Here is a 27636-nt window from a genome sequence, read left to right on the forward strand (position 1 = left end):
CATCTTTTCATGTCCTTGTTAGCCTTTTGAGTATCTTATTTGGAGAAATATCTATTCAAGTCCTTTGATCATTCTTTTTTTGTTCTTGTTTTAGGAGTACTCTATATGGAACTTAATCTCTTATAAGATATGATTTACAAATATTTTTTCCCATTGTTAAGATTTTTTATTGCACAAATTAAAAAATTTTCATGATGTCCAACTTATCTATTTTTTCTTTTGTTGCCTGTACCCATGGTGTCATATCCAAGAAATCTGCCACATCCAACTGTCTTCCAAACTTTGCCATTTTCTTCCAAGAGGTTTTTTTTTTCCATTTATTTTTATAGTTTTAAGTCTTATGTTTAAATCTTTAATCCAATTTGAGTTAATTTTTGTAGATTGTTAATAAGGGTCCAACTTTTTTCTTGTGCATGTGGATATTTAGTTTTCCCAATATCATTTGCTGAAAAGACTGTCCTTTCTTCACTGAACAGTTTAGCATTTTTGTAAAAGTTAATTTACAAAAAAATTTACTCACCCATAAAAATGAATGAAATATTGCCTTTTATAGCAACATGAATGAACCTAGAGGATATCATATGTGGTGAAGTCAGAGAAAGACAAATACTACATACCACTTATATGTAGAATTCAAAAAAATGTACAAATGAATTTACATACAAAACAGAAACAGACACACAGGAAACAAACATATGGTTACCAAAAGGGAGAGAGGAAGGACAAATTAGGAGGCATATGGAATTAACAAACTACTATACATAAAACAGATAAGCAACAAGGACTTACTGTTAGCACATGGAATTATATTCAATACCTTGTGATAACCATGATAGAATATAATCTGAAAAAATATTTGTATCATTTTGCCATACAGCTGAGACTTAAGACTATATTGTAAATCAACTATACTCTACTTAAAAAAAGTGTGAAGATTATTTGGCCATATATGCAAGGGTTTATTTTTGGGCTCTCTATTACATTGGTCTATTGTATCTATTTTTAAGCCAGTATCACAGAGTTTTGATTACTGTAGATTTTCAAAGTTTTGAAATCAGGGAATTCATCTTTTTAAACTTTCTCCACATTTTCCTTTAGTTCCTCAAGCATCTATAAGATAGTTGTTTAAGTCTTTGTCTAGTGGATCTGCCATCAGGTCTTTATCAGGGAGATTCTGTTGATCTTTTTTTTTCCCTTTGAATGAGCCATACTTTCCTGTTCCTTTAAATATTTTGTGATTTTTTTTGTTGTTGTTGTTGAAAACTGGACATTTGAATTTATAATGTGGGATATCTCTGGAAATCAGATTATCTTCCTTCTATAAGATTTAATTTTTTGACTGTTGTGGGCTCTTCTGCCAAGGACCAATCAGCCTGATGTGTGAAACTTAAGGTATTCCCAGGTCTTTTTGAGTCCTTGGTCACTGTCCTTACTCCTGCCCTGCACTTCTATTCACATACACTCCATATCATATACCACACGTCTCCCCTTTTCAAGTCCACAAGTCTTTAAGAGTATGCTTCAATCTTGACCATAACTGGCTCCAGTCCATCCTACATACTGTTCTTGTATTAAACTTTAAGCAGATCTAGACCTTCAATAGCTGGCTGTGGTCAAATGAATTACATCTGCCAGATTACATAATTTGGCCTGTTTACCTTTGTAGCCTTATCTTAAACTAATTCCCTACCCTCATGCTTTTTTCCTCATGCTATTCACTGGATAAGATATCCTCTTAATCTGGGTTTTCTTCATTCCACCAGTTCAAGGTATATATTAATTTGTGAAAAAGAACTCTTCCTCATGTAATTCCATCACTAGAAAACTCTTCCTACCCCTTCTGAACATCTTAGTACTTTCTGCCACTCTTCTGGAACTCACCATTCTACTTTGTTTCAGTTATTTCCTTAAGTGGCTAGTGTTTGTGGATAGATGACAAGATTCTCTTTGGTTATACTTTATAATTCAAATCTGCATTTGAGCTTAATCCCAAAGGCATCAAAAATACCACATTTTTGCAATGAGGAAAGGTAACAATGTGTCACTAAATAAGTACACATGGAGATCTGAAATACCATTAGGAACAACATTCTTCTACTACTCTTGGGTGTTGTCCTCTCTGAGAGTATACAGGCCAAACTCATCAACATGGAAAACTCATTTGGTCTTTGATGTGAAAACATCTTTATTGGCCTCTGTTCACAAACTAAAAAGTTAGTGAAAAGCAAACACCATTAATATTTGCTAGTAAGGCTGGTAGCACTTGCTGCAAAAATGTACAATAAACATTTCTGCTGTTAAGGATATATTCCAGTGTTGGAAACTTGTTACTGGAAGTAAGATAAAATTGCCTGTGGTTACACTGCTAAGTTATGCTTACTTTCTAAGAATTTTTTTGTTCAGTAACTTAGAAGCCAAGCAGCCATAGCACAATTTCCTTTTCATTCTCAGGGGATTTCCTCAGCTAAGGGCATGTCTTTTTTTTTTCCATTCATTTTTGTTAGTTGGAGGCTAATTACTTTACAATATTGTAGTGGTTTCTGTCATACATTGACATGAATCAGCCATGGATCTACACCCCATCCCGATCCCCCCTCCCACCTCCCTCCCCACCCGATCCCTCTGGGTCTTCCCAGTGCACCAGGCCCGAGCACTAGGGCATGTCTTTTAAGAAACCTGTTCCATAATTAATGTTTCAGGCCTCTTTAACCACCAAACCAGCACTAAGAGCAGGTTTTGGTTTGTCTAAGTTGATCTTATTTAAAATAACTGGGGACTTTGCTGGTGGTTCAGTGGTGAAGACTCTGGGCTCCCAATGCAGAGGACCCAGGTTAGGTTGCTGCTCAGGGACTAGATCCTACATACCTCAACCAAGAGTTCACATGCCATAACTAAAGATCCTGCATGCTGCATATAAGACCTGGCACAACCAAATAAATATTTTAAAAATAAATGATTATGGCTTTAAAAGTTAATAAAATAACTATAATGAACTTGTTACAAAGGATTGGTTAATCTAAGTACTTCCCTAGGACTTAAAAGCTTTGGTATGAAACTTTACAATATAGACTTTGTGTTAATTGCATAGTACTTCTTAAGTTGTAAAACATATATTCTTTCAACCATTTTAAAGTGTATAATTCAGTGGCACTTGGTACATTTACAGTGTTGTACAACCATCACCAGAACACTGATTACCCCAAAAAGAATCCCCACAACTATTACACAGGCAGTCCCCAATCTTCTCCCACTAGCCTTTAGTAACAACCAATCTGCTTTGTCTCTGTGGACTTTGTTTTTTGAAGCAATGCAAGGCTTGTGGGGTTTTAGTTCCCCAATCAGATCAAAGCTGGGTTCTCAGTAAAGTCCAGAGTCCTAACTACTGGACCACCAGGGAATTCCGTGTCTCTGTGGATCTGCCTATTCTGAGTATTTCATATAAACAGAATCATATAATATGCAGCCTTAATGTGTCTGGCTTCTTTCACTTAGTCTGTTTCCAAGTTTCATTGATGTTGTAACACTTATCAGTACTTCCTTCCTTTCTATGGCTGAATAAACCATTACATGGATATACCACATCTTATCATCAGTTTATGCAAACACCATTTTTTGTTCATCCAAACATCAATTTGGTTGTTTCCACCTTTTGGCTGCTGTGAATAGTGCAACTATGAACATCCGTATATAAAGCTTTTGCTTGAATGCTTGTAATTTTGGGTATATACCAAGGTGTGGAATTGCTGGGTCATATAATACTTCTCATTTAAATTGCTGAATTCAAATATTGAGTGGTGCTATTTATGAAAATAGTGAAGGCTCCAGGAAATTATGTTTCACACACTAGATGATTAACCAAAAAGTGGCAGTAGCTCTAGCTCTGGTTTTTGACACTAGGTAGTGGGGAAGGATATGGCTAAGTTAGTGATTCTCAAATAGTGTGCACAAAAATTACCTGGCAAACCTTTTAAAAAATGCAGATGGCTGAGTCTCAAGGCCAAATATTCTAATTCAGTAGGGCTGGAACCTAGGAATTTGTACTTTAGACATCCTAGATGATTCTGATGGAGATGGGTCTTTCCAGTGCACTCTGACACACCCTTGAAGCTGATGGCTCTTTCTCAACTGAAATCAGATTAGACAGCAGGGATTAAAGGAGTAAAATGAAGCTTTCCCAACTGTCACCTTAATCTTTTATAGAAACCCTGCAACTGTGATGACAAATAATATATCTGCTGAGGAAATATATATCTGCTGTGAGGAAAACTCAAGTCTTTCTATAGTAGACTTTCCTCATTTTAATAGGCAAAACTTGACCAATAAACAACAGATAGTATTACAAATAAAATACTACTGAAAGCATAGTTGCTCAGTTGTGTCCGATTCTTTGCAACCCCATGGACTGTAGCCTACCAGTCTCCTCCATCCATGGAATTATCCAGGCAAGAGTACTGGAGTGGGTTGCCATTTCCTTCTCCAGGGGATCTTTCCCACCCAGGGATCAAACCCAGGCCTCCTGCATTGCAGGCAGATGCTTTATCCTCTGAGCCACCAGGGAAGCCCATAACTGAACCAGTTGTCATTCCCAAGACTCCTATTCTAAGCATTTGTTAGTATCAAAGATAAACAATGCTGTAGCAACTTTTGGCTTTAAACTGTAGCCAATTCAGTTTACTTTTTGATACTGAGTTTCTTCTAAGAAGGCAGGTAAGATTCACTACAGACACACAATTGCTCAATGTGAGACTTACTGACAATCAAAAATTGCTTCCCTAATCCCAACACCCATTTAATAAGGGTTCAATTCCTAAAAACCTGACATGATTTATTTTTAGATCCAGGTGTGTAAGACCAGCCAGGTTAGTCTTGGAAGGTAATACTGCTTCCACGTATTGTAATTCATGTTAGCCCTTAAAAACATAAAACCATCTTAAGTAATTAACTATCCTGATTTAACCATATTTCATAGAAGCTCAAAACACTCCAACATTTCCCCTTTATATGAATAAACAAAAGCCCTATAATTTACAATGTGCAAAACATTAAAATAATTCCCATAAAATTATATTAGCATATTTTCCATCACCAGGGACTGGTACAGCCTCTGCCTGAATACATGTTCTTCTCAGTGATGATCGAAATTTAAATTTAGGTAAATACAAATCACAGCAAAAATAAACTTTTCATCTTTAATGAAATGACTTTGGAAATAACATACATTTCCATGACACCAACACTACAGTTTTCGGAGTCACAGTAAGATACACAGAATTATATCCGTAATTATATGAATGCCAACATTTGAAGCAGTAATTTCTGTTACATGGCAAACAAAATCAAGAAAGCAACCATCAAACAAAAGAGACCCATAGCTTCAGACAAGGCAAATCCCAGGATAGCATATGAGAACAGCTGCTGCTTCAGTGAAGGGTTTCTAAAAGAGACAACACATACCATTGTTACTTTGAAATATTATTCAAATTTTAGCATGGTTGACAAATGTTAAAGAACCAGATTATTAGTGTTGGGTTCTTTGTAAGCTGAAAAGTACTGGCACAGCGTTCTGCCCAGATCTCTTTTGGTTCTGCCTGTGACATTCCTTTCCCCTCATTCCTAATCAGATGGGGAAAGGAAGGCATTATCTCCCTATGTCAATGGTCAGTCTTCATCCATTATGAAGGATTCTGACCTTCTTATCCCCGTAAAAGTATGTTTAAGATTCGATAGTTTAAATAAAAGGTCTTAAATAATAAGATGGAAACTGGTATTCTTTCAAAGCATGAGCTCTCTTGCTTTGACTTTAGACAATGAGCTTCTCTAGTCCTTAATAGGTAAACTGGAGTCTCTCTAGGGGGTTTTGGGAGCAGTGATAATGCATGCAAAGTACTCAAATGTAATGCAAGACACAGAAAGGCACTAAATAGAAAGTAGCTATTATTATTTCACTAGTTTTCTAAGTTTCCAACTATTTCAAACATGTTTTCAAACTATTTATTTGGCAATAGAAATTACCTGGCATAACCAATGATGAGACTGCCAAAGACTGTTCCAATACCAGCACCAGAACCAGCCACTCCTACTGTGGCAGCACCTGCACCAATAAATTTGGCTGCAGTATCAATGTCTCTGTTGACCGCACTGGTCTGAAACTCCCTTTGGATTAACTGAGACACACCATTCTGGGTTCCATTAAATACCGTAGAGCCCTAGACAGCAGGAAATAAAGGCAAAGGTCAAATTAGTAATCACAGTTAGCTATTGTAATCATGGTACTGTCAAAATGATAACCACTTCTCTATTTGTAGCTGAGTTTGAATAGAAGATGGTGTGGCACAATGGAAAACTCTAGGGCTTAGAATAATTCCAGTTTTGCAGAAAAGGAACAACAGTATCTATACCACATAAGGTCTTTGAAAATTAAGAAACAGTGTATGTGCATATGCTTTTTAATAGAGTAGGCGGTTCAGGAACTGTTGCTATCAAAATCGTACACCAGCAACTCAAAACTATACATTTAAGTATATATATTAATTATATCTCCTGGCCAAAATTCAGGTGAATAAGTTTTGGATAAAGTTTCTTTCATTGGCTCATCTTCTGCAAATTTTTTGGATGAAAGCGTGGAAAGGACTGCCTAAAACCATTCATTAATGAGGTTTTCCCCCTTCACTTTGATAAAGACCCTAAGACTTCTTTGGTAGCATTAGTTAATTTTACCTCTCCAGTCCTAGTCTCTGGTCGAGATAACACTGATGCAGAAATTGGTCTGTATGCAACTCTGGATCCAGCTCTGATCTATTCATGAAAAAGATTCCATGTATTAAGACAACAGATATGACTTCAAGGACCCTTCCCACACCATGAATTCTAAAAAGGCAATCTGCAAAAATGAGTCAGAAAGATCATGACTTTTCTGTATTGATTCTTATCCTGGCTATTTGATCATTTTTCAACGTATTAAACAATTTTGACAAAACTTGTTAATGAAATTTTAAAACTTATTCATAATGCATTTGTAATACTCTGAACAAAACTTGTAAGTATTGCTTTTAAAATTTCAATTATTGTAGTGCCACAATTCAGATCAGAAAACCAGCAATAAATACCCCACATTCTTTGGTAAGTTAAGTGGATCAACAAGTACATAAGCACTATAAACGCTTGTCATTTTAAATAGCCCATTAGTTAAAATGAGCTCTCGCTATTTCTAAGATTATTCTTATATGTCCATTAATCATAAAATTAAAAAGCAGTTTAAACAATTCCACACTGGTGGAAGAACAATCTTTTAAACAGTCTGACCATAAGGACATATTCCTGCCCTTGAGTGTCCACTAACTAAGGTCACAGAAAATTCCTTCAGAACCAAGATCTGATTCTCTAAGACAAACCCCCCAGATCTTCACACAAAGTACCCAAAAATGGTTTTGGAAATAACACTCCAGAAGCAGTAGAAACTTTGGGCTGCTGCACTAGCCGCCTCCGCCCACACAGGGTGAGGCAAAGTCCCTCCCTCTGCAGCATCGGGTTTGACCTACAGATCGTAATGGAGACCGCAGCAGCAGCGAACGTAGGCCTCAAGGCCCCTTCCACCCTTCTCTGCACACCAACCCTCGCGAGCACGGATCCAACAGGGTGTCGGAAGCGGTGGGGGAGGGGCCGTTCCAGGACAAGGAGCAAGGAGTGTTTGACCTACACCGAGCTGGGCCTGACAACTAGGCCCCGACGGTTCTCCCTAGCCAGAGTGGAGGGGAGGAGCGAAGTAAGAAACCCCACGAAGGAAAAGGAAAGGGACAAAAAGACACAGAGCTTAAGAGGCGTGAGGGAACTGTCCTGAGAGGGCCGTGAGTCCCGCGCGGAGGTGACCCATTCAACAACGTGGACGCCCGTGCCAAGAGGTCGGGCCCTCCAGCTCCGGGCCCAGTCTGGGCTACGCACCAGAGCTGGGGTGCAGGCAAGCTTGGCGCAGGCGAACATCTTGCACTCTTCGGGGCAGCGCAGCTGGAGGACTTGGGTGACAGGAGACGTGGGCTCCTCTCCCGCTTCCTCTCTGCGGAGGCAAAGAGGCTTAAGGTCAAGTGTCCTCCGAGGGCCAGTATTTCCACCCAAGTCCCTCGAGTTCCCGTGCACGCGGTCAGCTCGGGCCCAGCGCCAAACGAGGCGCCGGCAAAATGAACGGGTCCCTCTGGGGCGCAGCTCCACCACTGCCAGACCCGGCTCCCGCGCCCTCCGCTTACCTTCCAGTGAGGTGGCAGCGGCCGCGGCGGCAGAGGTCGAAGGAATGGGGCTGGGCGCGCACGCGCAGTCCCGCTCTTATTCGCACCGCAGCACCCGGATGGAGAAGGCGGGGAATTGGGTGAAGCCCGGAAGACGCTCAAGGTCACTTTGTAACAACTTTATTGGTAACCAGTCCGGAAGTACAGAGACAGCAGCCCTAAGATGGAGTGGCGGGCAGAAGACGGGTGAAGGAGAGACAAAAAGTAGATATTGAAAACTAGCCCAGGGAGAGGGAACCGAACGGATAATTTCGCCTTTGATCTAAGCTGGTCGCAGGATAGTGGGACTTAATCTATCAGTTGACTTTCTTAATGAGATTTGGCCTTTTATCAGTTGCTAGGTTTCTTTCGTAAAAGAGATCCCTTCCTGGTCATTGTTCTCTGTGAAATAGGACTCTGTGGGGAAACCGTTCATTCACTGCTTAGCAGAAAGTGAAAATACATTTCTGTAAAGGAATCTGAAAAAAAGAGTTCCAGAAGTCTGGAATAATCTTTTGGGGGAAAGTGGGCCTGACCTTCTGGGACAAGTTCAATTCAGTTGCTCAGTCCTGTCCGACTCTGTGATCCCGTGGACTGCAGCACGCCAAGCCTCTCTGTCCATCACCAACTCCCAGAGCTTACTCAAACCCACGTCCATTGATGTGGTGATGCTGTCCAACCATCTCATCCTCTGTCGTCCCCTTCTCCTCCCGCCTTCACTCTTTCCCACCATCAGGATCTTTTCAAATGAGTCAGTTTTTCGCATCAGGTGGCCAAAGTATTGGAGTTTCAGCTTCAACATCAGTCCTTCCAATGAATATTCAGGACTGATTTCCTTTAGGATTGACTGGTTTGATCTCCTTGCAGTCCAAGGGGCTCTCAAGAGTCTTCTCCAACATCACAGTGCAAAAGCATCAATTCTTCCGTGCTCAACTTTCTTTATGATCCAACTCTCACATCCATACATGACTACTGGAAAAACCAGAGCTTTGACTAGATGGACCTTTGTTGGCAAAGTAATGTCTCTGCTTTTTAATATGCTGTCTAGGTTTGTCATAGCTTTTTTCCCAAAGAGCAAGCATCTTTTAATTTCATGACTGCAATCACCATCTGCAGTGATTTTGGAGCCCCCCAAAATAATACTGGGACAAAGGAATAAGCAAATGAATAGCTCTAAGAGCTTTGTGGCTTGGGCACAAAGTTACTTCTTGGTAAAGAGAGGGAGGTCAGTTTTTCTTCCAGCCCTGTGATTGGGAGAATTAAGGGATTGTAAATGTTTTTTCATGTAGGGCCAGGGACTAAAGAAAGTCTGAGTATTTTCAAAAGTGACCCAACTGGAACACTTATTTGGGCTTCAGATGAATACAGAAATATCTCAGGAAAAAAATGGCTCTTACTGGACTTCTGTCAGGTCTTGAATTCTGTAAATCTGACTTAGTAGTTCTAACAAGTGGCTATGGAGGTGGTACAAGTCAACACGAAAGATTAAATATCTAGGGATATCTAGGGACTGAAATCCTACCTACTTGGCCTAGAGCCCTGAAACAACATAGACCCAGAGGATCACTTTTTTTCTAGTTGGCACAATGGTGCAGTATCATCTAGCAGTAATCCTGGGGAGAAGCCCTCAGAACTAAAACTTGAGGAATGAATTAAGACTGATCCACTTCATAGGCAATTAAGACACTGATCCAGCTCCATAGGCAAATGCTTCAAACTCACATGTGAGCTGATCATTTTAGGCTCAATCTTTAGCACATAAAACAGAGTTAATTCACATGTGCGGTTCAAGGAGAACTTACTAGGATATTTTCTGAAGCACTCAGTTCTTGCTTGAAGTATGTAGTAAGATGTCCTTTGATGTCTAAATTTGAAGAAACAATAATGCTCTGTAGTAGTCAGGGTTCGCCAGAGAAGCAAAACTAGCTGGAAGAAAAATTTGACCTCTTTTGGTAGGATCCTACTGTTTCTGTGGAGAACCTGGACTAACACAGAACATTATTATATTAAGCATTATTGTTTATATAGGCTCCCCAGGTGGCACTTATGGTAAAGAAACCACCTGCCAATGCAGGAGACGTGGAAGATCCCCTGCAGGAGGGCATGGCTACTCACTCTAGTTTTCTTGCCTGAAGAATCCCATGGACAGAGGAGCCTGGAGGGCTGCAGTTCATAGAATCTCAAAAAGTCAGACACAACTAAAACGACTTAGTGCGCGTGTGTGCCTACACACACACACACACACACACACACACACTAACTGACTTATGTGGTTATAGAGACTGTGACACACACACACACACACACACACACACTAACTGACTTATGTGGTTATAGAGACTGTGACACACACACACACACACACACACACACACACACACACACTAACTGACTTATGTGGTTATAGAGACTGAGAAGTTCCATGAACTGATGTCTTCAAGCTGGAGACTCAGGAAAGCTGATGGTATAGTTGAACTGGATCTGAAGGCCTGAGAATCAAGGAGGCCAATGATATAAATCCCAGTCAGAGAAAATAAGATGGAATGGCCCACCTTAGGAGTGAGACAGGGAGAAAAAAAGTGAATTCTTCCTTTCTCTGACTTTTGTTCTATTCCTCAATGGACTGGGATGGCCACCCACATTGGGGAGGGCAATCTACTTTACTGAGTCCACAGATTCAAATGCTGATCTTGGCAGGGAGGGAGGCCCACTAGGGAGTGGCCTATTTATTATTATAAATAAATAAATATATCTTATATATAATAAATAATTATATATATAATTATGACTGATTCACATTGATGTATGACAGAGACCACTAAAACACTATAAAGCAATTATCCTCCAGTTAAAAAAAAATTTCATCCAGAAACACCTTCACAGACACTAGAAATAATGTTTAATATACATACTCCTGTGCCCAGTCAAGTTGACATATAAAATTAATCATCACGGGCCTTATACTTCAGTAATAGATTATCTTAAGGAAAAAATTATTCTAAATAAATTTGTGTATGGAGATGGCTTAGAGAAATAAATCAGCCATAAATCAGTAGCAGTAACTGTTGAGAAGAGGCAGGAGAAAAACCAGGCCCCCTAACAGTCTCACTTCCATGGTGCATGTGGATTAGTTGCCTATAGGAGTGAGAGGTACCCTCTGTGTCCAGGCTCCCGCCTGACATGTGTTGGCATGTCAATGAGCACATGAGTTGGCCTAGAAGAGAATAGGTCCTTTGTGGGTTCTGTGAGTTAGAGTTTAAATATTTATGAAGAATTTTAGGTGTTCAAAGAACAGATGTTCTACCTTTGAGAATGGTGTGTGTGTGTGCATTTCAAACAGAGAGACAGAGACACAGAGAAAGACAAATAATAAGTTAGTAATAAGTATTTAATCCTGTCTACATTTTTTCTTAGACTGTGGAGTCAGTCATGTTAAATTATTGGACATCAGAATTAGGTAATTCAGTTCAGTCACTCAGTTGTGTCCAACTCTTTGTGACCCCATGAACCGCAGCAGGCCAGGCCTCCCTGTCCATCACCAACTCCTGGAGTCCACACAAACCCATGTCCATTGAGTCGGTGATGCCATCCAACCATCTCATCCTCTGTTGTCCCCTTCTCCTCCCACCTTCAAACTTCCCCAGCATCAGGGTCCTTTCAAAAGAGTCAGTTCTTCACATCAGGTGGCCAAAGTACTGGTTTCAGCTTCAACATCAGTCCTTCCAATGAACAGCCAGGACTGATCTCCTTTAGGATGGACTGGTTGGATCTCCTTGCAGTCCAAGGGACCCTCAAGAGTCTTCTCCAACACCACAGTTCAAAAGTTCAATTCTTCTGCGCTCAGCTTTCATTATAGTCCAATTCTCACATCCATACATGACCACTGGAAAAACCATAGCCTTGACTAGATGGACCTTTGTTGACAAAGTAATGTTTCTGCTTTTTAATATGCTGTCTAGGTTGGTCATAACTTTCCTTCCGAGAAGCAAGCATCTTTTAATTTCATGGCTGCAATCACCATCTGCAGTGATTTTGGAGCCCCAAAAAATAAAGTCAGCCATTGTTTCCACTGTTTCCCCATCTATTTGCCATGAAGTGATGGGACCGGATGCCATGATCTTAGTTTTCTGAATGTTGAGCTTTAAGCCAACTTTTTCACTCTCCTTTTTCACTTTCATCAAGAGGCTCTTTAGTTCTTCTTCACTTTCTGCCATAAGGGTGGTGTCATCTGCATATCTGAGGTTATTGATATTTCTTCCGGCAATCTTGATTCCAGCTTGTGCTTCATAATATCTGATAATATCTGGCTGATGATTGCATGAGGAAGAAGGGAATGGGGCAGTAAAAAGAAGTATGAAAGATAATTTCTAAATAAATCCTTCCCTATCCTGCATGCTCCTGTGCAATGTGACTTTGCTACTCATCTCATGTAATCTACTGCTTGATAATTAATATATAAATATCATTTACATTAAAAGAAAATGAATACATATGAATATGAGATCATGTTCCTCTGCTGACTCTAACCCATCTCGGAGTAACTTACTCCTTTTCCAGTTAATATGTCAGATACTGCTAGTTACCTATTCAACATTTATTCTCCCTTTCTCTCTTACTTACAGGATCCTGCTCCCAGTTAAAAAAGTACTGAGCTTCCCAGGTTCACTTACAGTTAGGAATTATCAATGGTTTGTGAGTTGAAGTTACTTGGCAATGCCTCTAAGAATGCTTAGAAAGAAGTTAGAGGCAACTGGTTCATTTTTTTTCTTTCCCTTTCTTTTTCCTGCCTGGAATATGAACCCAGTGTCTGGAGGTGAAGCAGCAATCTTGCAACCATGAGTCCAGAAGCCACACATTAAGTATGGAGAAACTGGGAAAGAAAAGGAGCCGGATACCACTCAACCATAAAAAAAAGAATGAAATTTTGCCATTTGAAACAACAAGGATGGACTTGGAGGGCATTATACAAAGTGAAATAAGTCAGGCAGAGAAAGACAAATACTATATGATATCACTTATATGTGGAATATAAAAAATAAAGCAAGGTAGTGAGTATAACAAAAAAGAAGCAGTTAGAGATATAGAGAACAACCTAGTAATTACCACTGGGGAGAGGGAAAGGAGAATGGGGAAGACAGAGGTAGGGGATGAAAAAGTACAAACAATTACATATAAAATAAATAAGCTACAAGGATATACTGTACAGCACAGGAATATAGCCAATATTTTCTATGACTGTAAATGTAGCATAATCCTTAAAAATTGTTAATCACTATGTTGTACACCTGGAACTTTACTATACATCAACCATGTTTCAACTAAAAAATAAATAAATAAGGAGTCTGAGTTCTTAACTTTTTAAAAGAGTAGCTATAGTAGCCCTTAACTGCCTAGTTATGGATTTCATGGTACAGGAGAAAATCAATCTATTTGGTTAAGCCACTGAAGTCAGTTTTCTGTTATGTGCAGCTGAACACAATCCAAACTGATACATAATTCTGTAGATTTACACCTGAAACTTTTTTGGATTTTGGGCTGTGATTATAGTGGCCTATTCTCTCACAGAATTTACATTAACTTATATCTGTCTTTTTTCCCCTTATCTGCTAGGTATTTCTGCTGGGACCAACCACAAGACAGAAATCATATTAGTAATTTGAACAGGGAAAATTTAATACAAACTGTGTTAACCAGTAAAAGGTATCTAACTACTAAAAATGGGAGAGTGTATTCTAAGGGGTCTAGAAGCAGGAACGATAAGAACAGCTGCTATCCTCGGCTGAGGAAGAGTGAACAGTAAGGGAGAATTTAGAGATTTAGAGGAGAGGGCACGGCCGTCACAGGAACGTGCAGCCCACAGTCCACTTGTGGTGAAGAAACTTGCTGGAGGCAGAAGCCACACAAGTGAACCATGAGGATTGCTGAGGTGAACACAACCAGGCCTCTGCTGCAAGCCAATCCACCTGAAGAAGAAAGGAAAGTCCTTCCTCTTGGTCTGGCTCCACAGTGTCTTGCCAGCACCCTCTATTGGCCAAACCTAACATTTGCCAGTTGTCAGAGCAGAAATGCCTAAAGGGTCCAGTTGTAGAACAGAAACAAGGCAAAGAAGCATGGATTTCTAGCTGAGAGTCGTAAGTTATTAACTAACAGAGATGGTAAGATTTTTAAGGGCAGGAGTAACATCTAATTCATATTTATGTCTTCTATAGCAGCTAACATAGAGTATTAAACATAGTAGTCACTCAATAAATGTTTGCTCAGTAGTAACTAAGGTACTTGGTATGGTTGAAGTAATTTGCAAAAATTTATTCTTCTAACTAAAATTTTAGGCTGTTGGACAAACTGGAATGAACTCTAGAATTTCTTTTTCTTACTCGTATTGCAAAATTCAAACTTAGAGACCTCGAGGAATATTTTTTTTTTTTTTTAATTTGTGGCATGAGTTTGTTCAAATAAACATTCTATGTATGTACCTAAGAAGGATTCTGTATTTATAGTCTTGTGTACCTAAAGAATTCATTAAAAAAAACAAAACAATAAAGCCCTTTATTGACCTGTTCTATGATACAAAGGGGCTGCCCAGGTGGCTCTGTAGTAAAGAATCCACTAGCCATTTCAGGAGATGCAGGAGATGGAGTTTCAATCCCTGGGTCTGGAAGATCCCCTGGAGTACGAAATGGCAGCCCGTTTCAGTATCCTTGCTTGGAGAATCCCATGGACAGAGGAGCCTGGTGGGCTACAGTCCAGGGTGTCACAAAGAGTTGGACACAACTGAGCTTGCCTGGAGAATCCCTTGGACAGAGGAGAATGGAGGGTTATAGTCCTTAGGATAGCAAAGAGTAAGACACGACTGAAGTGACTGAACGTGCGTACGTGCATGCGTGACTGACTGAGCACGCGCAGCACACGTGATACAATAGAATGTTGGCAGACGTGGGACACGAGCAGAAGCAGAATAGGCCCTGGGCTGGCTTGTGAGGCCGGCAAGGTCTGTCGGTGGTTAGTCTTTGACTATTTTTCTCAAAGACTCTGCTCTGTCAGTGGGCAACTGACTCTCTCTGCCCGCACCTTGTACTTGCTTGGTATCTCGTAGCTATGTTAGGCTCTCCATGGCAACAGCTACTGATGCTATCTCTTTCCAGGTATTTCCGCTTCTGAGCTCTTACCCATGTAAAATCTAACTTATTGCTTGCTTCAGCAGTGCATATACCAAAATTGTAATGATACAGAGAAAACTAGCATGGCACCTAGGCAAGGGTGACACTCAAATCCATCATGTATTCCATATTTTTATAGTCTGCTACTATTAACCTCACAAGTGGAGAAGGAATGTGAATGCATCTAAGAAGGGGAGAGAATTACAAATACATTTCCTCCTATGTTTTAAAAGTAGAAGGTTCAAAAATGGTTCCCAATATGAGAAGGAATGGATTGAAGGGAACAGGAATAGATGCTAACCCTCTTTGAATATACTTTGCTTTCTGGATTTGGGTTTGGAACCATGCAACTCATTTAAAAAAGTGAAAAAAAATTAAATCCCCTATAAATTGAAACAAACGAATTCCACCGTTTCTAGTTGGTAGCATAACCACAATTTACTCTTTGTAGGTACAAAGAGTCCAGAAATGGACAAAAAGAACAAACAACTCCTTGATCATCAGCTTCATGCTCCCTGGCCTCTTTGCTGTTCCTCCAGCACCCCAACCATACTGCCCAATAGAACCGCATGTTTTGCTCCTTTAGTTTGCAACACCTTATGTTTACTTGGCTTAACCTCCACTTCATTCAAGTTTTTCCTCAAGTCACATCTTAAGTGTGGCTTTCCTGGATCCTTTACCTAATTTTATATTTCTCCATGGCTGTTATTGCTACCTTGGCATCATTTATGGCCTGTTTGTTTGTATCTCACATTAGACTCTAACTTCTTAAAGAGATGGGAATACCAGACCACCTGATCTGCCTCCTGAGAAATCTGTATGCAGGTCAAGAAGCAACAGTTAGAACTGGACATGGAACAACAGACTGGTTCCAAACCAGTAAAGGAGTACGTCAAGGTTGTATATTGTCACCCTGCTTACTTAACTTATATGCAGAGTACATCATGAGAAATGCTGGGCTGGATGAAGCACAGGCTGGAATCAAGATTGCCGGGAGAAATATCAATAACCTCAGATATGCAGATGACACCACCCTTATGGCAGAAAGCAAAGAAGAACTAAAGAGCCTCTTGATGAAAGTGAAAGAGGAGAGTGAAAAAGTTGGCTTAAAGCTCAACATTTAGAAAACTAAGATCATGGCATCCGGTCCCATTACTTCATGGCAAATGGATGGGGAAACAATGGAAACAGTGACAGATTTTATTTATTGGGGCTCCAAAATCACTGCAGATGGTGATTGCAGCCATGAAATTAAAAGACGCTTGCTCCTTGGAAGAAAAGCTATGACAAACCTAGAGAGCATATTAAAAAGCAGAGACATTACTTTGCCAACAAAGGTTTGTCTAGTCAAAGGTCTGGTTTTTCCAGTAGTCATGTATGGATATAAGAGTTGGATCATGAAGAAAGCTGAGCTCTGAAGAATCGACACTTTCGAACTGTGGTGTTGGAGAAGACTCTTGAGGGTCCCTTGGACTGCAAGGAGATCCAACCAGTCCATCCTAAAGGAGATCAGTCCTGGCTGTTCATTGGAAGGACTGATGTTGAAGCTGAAACTCCAGTACTTTGGCCACCTGATGCGAAGTACTGACTCTTTTGAAAGGACCCTGATGCTGGGAAAGATTGAAGGTGGGAGGAGAAGGGGACGACAGAGGATGAGATGGTTGGATGGCATCACCGACTCAATGGTCTTGAGTTTGAGTAAACTCCGGGAGTTGGTGATGGACAGGGAGACCGGGTGTGCTGCAGTCCATGGGGTCACAGAGTGTCGGACACGACTGAGTGATTGAACTGAACTGATATGAGAGCAGGGACTTTGTTTTGTTTATTGCTATATCTACATAGCCTAGAACTTGCTTGACCTATTATAGGCACTCACTACATTTTTAAGCAATGAGGTTGGAGAAGGAAAGGAGAAACTGTTAAATTTTCTTCACATGTGCATGCTTACCTCTGCATTATTTGATATGTTACCATAAGCATGAACTTCAACAGTTAAAAAAGCAATATGTTAGGAAAGTTTTAATTTATGGTAACTGATAAATGTATTATATTATCCCCTCTGTGGCAGCTGCATTAATGAAACCAAAGGGAAGCATTATTAAATGTTGAATTTCAGTTGTTGGTGATGGGCTTGGGTGTACTTTTAGGCAGTAGCCCCATCCAATACATTTCAAATTATTCAAACTCTAATCTATTCATGATAAGGCTATTCCTGTTTTAAAGCATCATGTATGTGTGGATGTGGGTGTGTACACCTTCTTATCTATATATTGGCTGGAGTTTCTTGTATTCTTTTATGTGATAGGAAGGTATACTGTCAGTTTCAGCTATATGTGTGTGTATAAACATTTAAACACACACACACACACACACACACACACATGCCATGCCATGTGGTTTGTGGGATCTCAGTTCTCCAGCCAAGGATTGAACCTGGGCCATGGAAGTGAAAGCACTGAATCCTAACCACTTGACCACCAGGCAACTCTCATATTACTCTACTTTTATTTAGTTTTTCACATTTTTTTGTCCTTCAGATTCATGTGTCAATCATTCATTCAACAAGCATTTTATTTATTTTATATAATTGTGAGTCTGCTTTCTAAAAGGATTTTCTTTGCTGAGAATTCTAGAATAAAATATGTGGTAATTAAGGTAAAATTAAAAGCCTTTTTTTTCCTGGCCCCCTACTACTTTGCTATTGAAATCCTCTGGTCTTCTATAGGTTTTTGTGCTACTCTCTCAATTCATCCCACCCTTGTAACTTTGGCGACTTTGCCTGGCAAGGCACAGGGGGACCTCTGAGCTTTCAGTTACCTCTTATATATATCAACAAAATACATGCTATGCAAATTCAGCTGAAGGTCAAAAACAAAACAAATGGGTGGGGGCAGACTAAGTGCAGTGGTAAGAATTAGGGCCAAGTTTTATTAACTGTCTCTATTTGCTATCGTTGCTCCATGATTATCTAGACAAATAATATTTCCTTTGAGATCTGATACTTCCTTCCCACATTACACTTCTCTTGCCTTGGAGTTTTTATTTAATTTGGACCTCTAACCTGCCAGAATAGTAACCCTTTGGCTTACTCATCCCATTCTTCAACATCTAGCCAATTTTCTCTTAAAAACCATCAGGAAAAGAATCCCACCAAAATTGTCTTTCTAAAATGATATAAGTAATGCATAACTATAGGCTTATAAATAATCTTAGCAATATAAAATTATAGCCAGCAAAATCATAACTGTTGTATATCCTCCTCCCCAATATTGGTTTCCTCCTTAAAAATAAAAATTACTAACAGTACAGTGTGTACCTTTCTGGGCTTTCTTGGTTCCTCAGATGGAAAAGAATCTGCCTGCAATGTAGGAGACCCAGGTTTCAGCCCTGGGTGGGGAAGATCCCCTGGAGAAGGGCATAGCTCCCGGTATTCTTGCCTGGGTAATTCCATGGACAGAGGAGGCTGGTCGGCTATAGTCCATGGAGTTGCAAACTTTCACTGTATTTTTACATGGAAAAAATTGGACATGACTGAGCATCTGAGCATATGGAAATATTGATATATATGAATAGAATTTTTAATTTTCTTAAAAATTTATCTTATTTTCAATGAATAGTGCTGGGAAAATTGGATATTTGCATGTGAAATACTGCAAATGTTACCTTATATCATATATAAAAATTAACTCAAAATGAATCAAAGACCTAAATGTAAGATCTGAAACTATAAAACCCTTAGAAAATATAGGGTAAAAATCTCCATGACAATGGATTTTATGATGATTTCTTGGATATGAAACCAAAAGCCAGGCAACAAAAGAAAAAGATGGATAAATCGGGCTTCATCAAAATTAAAAATTGTATGCATCAAAGGACATTATCTAGAGAGTGAAAGGACAACCCACATAATGGAAGAAAATATTAAAAATCATATCTCTGATAAGGTATTAATATTCAGAATATGTAAAGAACTCCTACAACTAAACAACAAACCCCTCAAACAACCTAATCTAAATATGAAAAAAGGAATTCAATAGGTGTTTTGCCAAACAAGATATACAAATGGCCAATAGGCACATAAAAAGATATACAACATCACTCGTCATTAGCGAAATGCAAGTCAAAACCACAATAAGATACCATTTCATACCAATAAGAGAGACTATGATCCAAAAAAATGAACAATAACAATTGTTGGTTAGGATGCGGACACACTGGAATCCTGGAGCAGTGATCATTGGAATGTAAAATGGTGTAGCTGCTGTTGAAGACAATGTGATGTCTCTTCTAAAAAGCTAAATAAAGAGTTACCATATGATCCACAATTCCACTTCTAAGTATATACTCAAAATAATTGAAAGCAGGGGCTCAGATACTTGTACATCTGTTTATAGCAGCATTATTCAGCATATTCCAAAAGGTGGAAATAATACAAATGTCCATCAACAAATGAATGGATAAGCAAAGTGTGGTATATACATACAATGGGATATGTATGCTGGAGAAGGTGTGGAGAAAAGGGAATCCTCCTATACTGTTGGTGGGAATGTAAGTTGGTGCAGCCACTATGAGAAACAGTATGAAGTTTCCTTAAATGCTAAGGAATATAGAGTTACCTATGATCTAGGAACCCCACTCCTGGGCATCTCTCTGAAGAAAGCTCTAAATCAAAAAGATGTATGTACCTCAGTGTTCATAGCAGCACTATTTACAATAGCCAAGACATGGAAGCAACCTAAGTGTCTATCGACAGATGAATGGATAAAGAAGATACGCCTTCTTTATCCATTCATAAATGGAATATTACAACAGAATAATACTCAGTCATAATAAAGGATGAAATATTTCTATTTGCAACAACATGGATGGACCTAGAGATTATCATACTAAATGAAATCAAGTCGGACAGAGAAAAACAAGTATCATGTGATATCATGTATATGTGGAATCCAAAAAAAAAAAAGTGATACTAGTAAACTTATGTATGAAACAGAAACTGAGTCATAGAAAACAAACTTAAATGGGGAAAGGGAGTATTGCTGTTCTGTTGCTAAGTCATATCTGACCCTTTGCAACCCCATGGACTGCAGTATGCCAGGCTCCTCTGTCCTCCACTATCTCCTGGAGTTTGCTCAAATTCATGTCCATTGAGTCAGTGATGTTATTAAACCATCTCATCCTCTGCCGCCCCTGTTCTCCTTTTGTCTTCAATCTTTCCCAGCATCAGGGGCTTTTTCAATGAGTCAGCTCTTCGTATCAGGTGGCCAAAGTAGTGAAGCTTCGGGTTCAGCATCAGTCCTTTCAATGAATATTCAGGGTTGATTTCCTTTAGGATTGACTGGTTTGATCTCCATACAGTCCAAGGGACTCTCGGGAGTCTTCTCCAGCACCACAGTACGAAAGCATCAATTCTTTGGCACTCAGCCTTCTTTCTGGTACAACTCTCACAGCTGAACATGACTATTAGAAAAACCATATCTTTGACTATATGGACCTGTGTTGGCAAAGTGATGTCTCTCTCTCTCTCTTTTTTTTTTGCAGTCCCTAAGTTTTTATTAACATGAGTTTCCAAAAAACAAGCATCGATATTAGTGTGGGAGGAGAGGGAAGGGGAGGGAGAAGGAAGTCTGCTCTACTGGTAATAAAGTGCCAAGATTCATCCATCATGGATTTCATAGTCCCCCAGAGAAACCTGGTCCTTAAAAATCGTGTACCACTTCTTCAAACCAATCTTGTTCCAATGGGTGCCAGTTTGGGCTGTGATCAGCTTTTTAAGGTCCCCAGTGGTGTCATCAATATTGCATGTAACATGAACCTTCTTTCCCAGATGTTCATTGCAAACAACTTCAATCATCCTGGCTGGAGCTTAAATTGCTTAGAACTGACTGACACCACAACCTCCTCACTCGAGTTGATGTTTCTGCTTTTTAATACGCTATCTAGGTTTGTCATGGTTTTCCTTTCAAGGAGGAAGCGTCTTTTAATTTTGCGGGTGCAGGCACCATCTGCAGTAATTCTGGAGCCCAAGAAAATAAAATCTGTCACTGTTTCCTCTTTCCCCCCTTCTACTTGCCATGAAGTAATGGGACTGGATGCCATGATCTTAGCTTTTTGAATGCTGGGTTTCAAGCTAGCTTTTTCACTCTCCTCTTTCACACTCATCAAGAGGCTCTTTAGTTTTTCTTCACTTTCTGCCATTAGAGTGGTATCATCTGCATATCAAAGGTTGTTGATACTTTTCCCAGCAATCTTGATTTCAATCACAAGCAAGCTTGGGATTCATCCAGACTGGCATTTCACATGATATACTCATGAGTACATCATGTGAAATGCAGGGTGTCAGTATACAACCTTGTGGTACTCCTTTCCCAATTTTGAACCAGTCCATTGTTCCATGTCTGGTTCTAACTGTTGCTTCTTGACTGCATATAGGTTTCTCAGGAGATAGGTAAAGTCGTCTGGTATTCCCATTTTCCAGTCTGTTGTGATGCACATAGTCAAAGACTTTCACGTAGTCAGTGGAGTAGAAGTGTTTTTTTCTGGAACTTGCTTGCTTTCTCCATGATCCAAGGAATGTTGGCAATTTGATCTCTGGTTCCTCTGTCTCTTTGAAACCCAGCTTGAAGATCTGGAAGTTCTCAGTTCATGTACTACTGAAACCTCGCTTGAAGGATTTTGAGCATAACCTTGCTAGCATGTGAAAAGAGTACAACTCTACAGTAGTTTGAACATTCTTTGGCATTGCCCTTCTTGGGATTGGAATGAAAATTGACATTTTCCAATTCTGTGGCCACTGCTGAGTTTTCCAAATTTGCTGACATATGGAGTGCAACACTCAAACAGCATCATTTCTGGATTTGAACTAGCTCAAATCCACTAGTTTTGTTCATAGTAACGCTTCCTAAGGCTCACTTGAATTCGCATTCCATGATGTCTAGCTCTAGGTGAGTAACTACATCATTGTGGTTATATGGGTCATTAAGACTTTCTTGTACAGTTCTTCTGTGTATTCTTGCCATCTCTTCTTAATATCTTCTGCTATTAGGTCCTCACTGTTTCTGTTCTTATTGTGCCCATCCTTGCATGAAATGTTCCCTTGATATCTCCAATTTTCTTGAAGAGATATCTCGTCTTTCCCATTCTATTGTCTTCCTCTATTTCTTTGCATTGTTCATTTTAGAAGACCTTCATATCTTTCCCTGCTATTCTCTGGACCTCTGCATTCAGTTAGGTATATCTTTCCCTTTCTCCCTCGCCTTTCACCTCTCTTCTTTCCTCAGCAGTTTGTAAAGCCTCCTTAGACAACCATTTTGCCTGCTTGCATTTCTTTTTCTTTGGGATGGTTTTGGTCACTGCCTCCTGGACAATGCTACAAGCCTCCATCCATAGTTCTTCAGGGAAAGATATAGGGATGGGTAAACTGGGAATTTGGGATAACAGATACACTCTAGTGTGTATAAAATAAACAACAAGGACCTACTGTATAGCACAGGGAACTATATTTAATATTTTGTAATAACCTATAATGGAAAAGAATATGAAAAAGAATATGTATATATATTTATATATAACTGAATCACTTTATAGTATACCTGAAACATTGTAAATCAACTATACTTCAGTTACGAAAGAAAAAGAGAGAAGTAGGCTTTAGAAAATTGAGATTTTTTTATAAAATAGAAACAAAACTTATGATGAAAAAAATTATTGTATCTCAGCAAAAGAATTTGATACATGCTATAACATGGATGAAATTAGAAAACAGTAAAAATAAGGCACATGCAAAAGGATGAATATTGTATGATTCCTCCTATATGACGTACTTAGAATAGGCAGATTAGTAGAGATAGAAAATATTAATAGAATAGAGGCTACCAGGACTGAGGAGAAGGGAAATGGAGAGTTGTTGTTTAATGGGTACAGAGTATCTCTTTAGAATGCTAAAAAAGTTCTGGAAATGAATAGTGGTGATTTTGTGCAAAATGTGAAAGTACTTAATGCCATTGAACTGTACACTTTTGAAATAAGCTTTAATATAAATTTTAATGCAAAATTTATATTATATCCTTTACTAATATAACAATCCCAAAAATTGCACCTCAATTTTTCAATAAATATGTGTTAGCAATCTTTCAACTTCAGTAAATACAGTTACCTGAATCTTTTAAAAATAATGTTTAAAATTTTATAAGGGAAAATGCCAACATACCAAAAAGCAAATGGAATAGCATATTAAATTCCCACCCATCACCCAGCTAGCAGTTATCAACACATGGTCAGTTCTGTTTTTTGTATTTTCCCTCTCATCTATTCCTTCTCCTCTCTATCTCCTCTATCGCACGTTATTTTGAAACAAATAACAGAGGTCATAATACTCATATTATGAATGTTTAAGTATAAATCTCTATAAGGACTCTTTTGAAAAACATAACCAAAGTATCATTATCACACTTAAAATATTTAACAGTTTTTATTAATCTCATCAAATATGCAGCCAGTGTTCAGATATCCCTGATTATCTTATGATACTTTAACAGTTGGTTTATTGAAATTAAGAATCTGAACAAATTCTACATACTGTAATTAATTATATGTCTTTTAAGTCACTTTTAACCTATAGATTCTCCCTCAGTCTCCTTTTAACTTTATTAGTTGAAGAAACTCAAGTTTTTGCCATTTAGTCCTTCTGGATTTTGCAAATTTATCCTCATGGTGTCATTGAACACGTTTATTTGAACTCTGCATTTACTGTAAATTGGTAGATAGATCTAGAGGCTTGGTCAGTTTCCTTTCCTTCTTAAAATATCTTTTATAGGTTATATTTTGTACTTCCTGTGTGTACCATTTAGGAAGCACACAATGCTGGTTGTCTTTTTCTGACACTAAAATTGATCAATGAGTTCAGCTTGATTTATTCGTTATAAAGCTCCTTATCAGTTTTTTACTTAACAATTTTAGTGGTCATTGATGATTATTTTGTAGATCCATTATTTCATTAGGACAGAAACATGGTCTTTCTCAATCATTTCTTCTTCACTTATTAGCTGGAATTATTCTACAAGGAAAAACTTTCCCATATCAACTATTTTTATTATCTTGTATTATTTAGGATAGAAAAGGCAGAAAAAATTGTTGATTTTTTCCCTTTGTTGCAGTTTTCAGAATAATGAATCATAGATAATTTTAAACCATCAGGATATGAGTACAAGAATGATTTAGAGTGGGTGATATATCTTTAAGGAAATTTGGGTGATTTCTTTATTTGAAAAAAACCTGTTTCCAGGTGTTCTCTAAGGTCTATTTGAGCTCTTATAGCTTATAAGTTTTCTTATTCATAACAATATTTATGCTTTATTTCTCAATTTTGAAAGGAATCAGTTAACATGTTCTAGGGTTCTTCAGAGTGTAAGATACCCCTTTAACATATAGTATACTTTGTTTGCTAAATAATTTGCAATAATTTTGTGGGTTTGTCTCAAAATACTGGATAGGTAGCTCATATTTTGGGATGAAACTACTTTATTATCTTTAAAATCTTTTATGCAAAAAAAATTAGCCTAAATTTAAAAATCTTAAGTATTAAGGAAAAATTGCTAGAAGAGAACAGAGAAGTACTGTTAACCTTTTACCCTGACACCAATTTTATCACTTTCTACACTTTTTCATATTCTCTCTTATTCCTTTTGTTTGTACACATGTATGGTATATGTATGGTATTGTCTTTATATATAAACATCTCTCTATATCTATCTATATATATACACAGATGTTATATTTTTATTTTTTCTAAATAATTTGAGAGTAGGTTGCACACATCATGTCCCTTAATATTTCTCTGCATATTTCCTAAGAACAAGAAGATTTTCTTACATAATCACAGCAGTCAGTTCAGAGAATTTATCATTAACAAAACCTACAACCTATGCTTCAGTTTCATCAGTTGTCCCAATAAGGTCCTTTATGGAAATTTTTCCCCTCTCATACAGGACCCAGTCCAAAGTCACTTATTGTATTTAGTCACCATGTCTTTTAATGTTATTATCTAGAACATTTCCTTAGCCTTTCTTGGTCTGTCATGACATTGACATTTTTGAGGAACCAGGTCAATTTCATTCATTTTATCTTGTCATAACCATATACATTGCTCAGTTCTCAGTCATAAATTACAGAAATTGCCTATGACTGACTGACCAGGAAAGGAACTTATTAAAAAGGTACTGGGGAGCTCCTTGACATATCTCAATAAATACATTTATTTTGCATATATATGCAAATATTGTTTTATATACATACATAACTCTTTTTGTTTACAAACAAAAATAACATTTACTGAGCACTTCTAATGTGTCAGACACTGTCCATATTACAAAACATGACCTATAAGATAAATACTCTTTCAAATACTCCTGAATCCCATTTTTAAAATGAGACAATTATGATTAGAGGGATTAAGTAGCTTGCCCAAGGTCATACAAATAATAAGGGACTGAGTGTTGAAAGTCAAGTTGTGTCTGACATTAAAGTCCATCATCTTCACTTCCACACTCTTTTATGGCTGCATAACTTGAAACCTTTTCCATAAGATATTAGCTAGAAAATAAATTATCTGTGATAACCCGAAGTATTAAATATTATTTCAGTAAATACTAGGTTACAAGAGGTGCATCCTGAAAAACATACACAAAATATAGCTTTTTTCCATCTTTAAAAACATTCCACAGACATGACCTAATGCTGGAGTTACTGGCCAGAAAATCCTCAGCATGCACATCAAAATGTACCCACTTGGGGGCACCCACAATGCAGCTTTTCTGCTTGTTCTGTCCAGAAGCTGTAAGCCTTGCAGAGCTGAAGTTGAGCCAGCTGATGAGCTCAGGCTGCTCTGCAGGACTCAGGCAGCCGCATCCGATGTCTCAAGGAAGCGCCTCCCGTATCTCCAAATGGGAGGAATATTTCCCTTAGCATGTTGCCTCCACAATAAATTGTTACTTTGTGCTATTTAAAACATTAATACTTAGTACATTAGCTATGGGCCATTATTAGAACTTAATGACCAAAGCCAAGAACTAAAAATAATTTGCTGATTAAAAATGATATATTTGTCCAAAGGAGTTTTTGGATTTATGTTATGCCAACATTAGGAACCTAATAATTAACCAGCAGAGGGTAAAAATATGTCCTAAAATCAAGCTAAGTGTTTCAAATTGGTTATGTGTTCTCACCTGAGGCGTGTTCTCTGGTGATCCCTAAAGCAAGGAGGGCTTCTAGCTAACATAAGTCAGGGGTCTGGTCTTTAGCTCCATCAGACAGTAGAGATATTCCTGAAACTTAACTGATGTCAAAGATGTCACTGACCCAGATGTGTTATTGACCCATTGCCATGGCTGCCTGGAAAGGGATTATCATCCACAGCATAAGGAGTGAAGATGTGGGAAATAAGGTTGTACTGGATGTGGCTATCACAGTGTCATTTATAGCTACAGTCTCTGCTAAAGAGGAGATGAAGTGGCCATGCTCTGTACCATATGAATCTTCCTTTCCTATATATGGCTGATTGCACTAGAGGGAGCCAAAATATCGCCTGGAGACAGCTTATAGGGCGACCTGGCTCAAAAAGCACTACTACAAGCTGGACCAATCATAGGCTTGCTTGTGGGAATCCGATCTGGGAAATAGAACATGAGGTGGGTAACAGTAGGAGCTGGTATGAAAGTACAGAGTGGGGTACGATGCACAATAGAGGCCTAGAGCAAAGCCAGGTGTGAGGAAGCTAAGCTGTAAAGAGGCTGAGACAATAATTAGTGTATTGGTTGCCATCATGTCTGACTCATTGCAACCTCATGGACTGTAGCCTGCCAGGCTCCTCTGTCCACGGGATGTTCCAGGCAAGAATACTGGAGTGGGTTGCCTTTTCCTTCTCCAGGAGATCTTTCTGACCCAGGGATCGAATCTGGGTCTCCTGTGTTACAGGCAGATTCTTCATCATCTGAGCCACCAAGGAAGCCCAAGACAATAATTAAGAGGAACCTATGAGGAGGAGAAAATATGGAGAAGAAAAATCCAGTCTTTTGCGGGAGGAGTAGCAAGAAGTGTGAGGAGAAGTAGGGAGAGGAAGAGGGCTGAGCCCTGTGGAGATGGAGCGCTAGAGGGAAGAGTCACAGCTCTCTTTGACAGTGCAGTTTCTGATCCACCCTGATCCTTGTTCCTTGACTGTCATGAGATTC

The 27636-nt window shown here is 38.8% G+C and overlaps 2 protein-coding genes and 1 non-coding gene across 3 annotated transcripts; 1 reads left to right on the plus strand and 2 right to left on the minus strand.

The window, feature by feature from the left end:
- Positions 1–5175: 5175 nt before the first annotated feature.
- Positions 5176–8373, minus strand: ATP5MC3 (ATP synthase membrane subunit c locus 3). Its single transcript, XM_043487507.1, has 5 exons — positions 8238–8373; positions 7939–8050; positions 6718–6795; positions 6013–6206; positions 5176–5434 (listed from the first exon to the last, which is right to left on the minus strand). Exons 2-5 carry the CDS (start codon positions 7975–7977, stop codon positions 5320–5322), a joined length of 426 nt encoding a protein of 141 aa, XP_043343442.1. The 5' UTR covers positions 7978–8050; positions 8238–8373; the 3' UTR covers positions 5176–5319.
- A 7069-nt stretch (positions 8374–15442) lies between these two features.
- On the plus strand, positions 15443–15547 carry LOC122454067. The gene has a single exon (XR_006273287.1). It is a non-coding gene; the product is annotated as a U6 spliceosomal RNA (small nuclear RNA).
- A 5521-nt stretch (positions 15548–21068) lies between these two features.
- On the minus strand, positions 21069–21266 carry LOC122453595 (ubiquitin-like protein 5). Its single transcript, XM_043487629.1, has one exon. The coding sequence runs from the start codon at positions 21264–21266 to the stop codon at positions 21069–21071; it is 198 nt and encodes a 65-aa protein (XP_043343564.1).
- Positions 21267–27636: the final 6370 nt, after the last annotated feature.

Source organism: Cervus canadensis, chromosome 15, assembly GCF_019320065.1.
Source record: "Cervus canadensis isolate Bull #8, Minnesota chromosome 15, ASM1932006v1, whole genome shotgun sequence".
NCBI classification, from domain to species: Eukaryota; Metazoa; Chordata; class Mammalia; order Artiodactyla; family Cervidae; genus Cervus; species Cervus canadensis.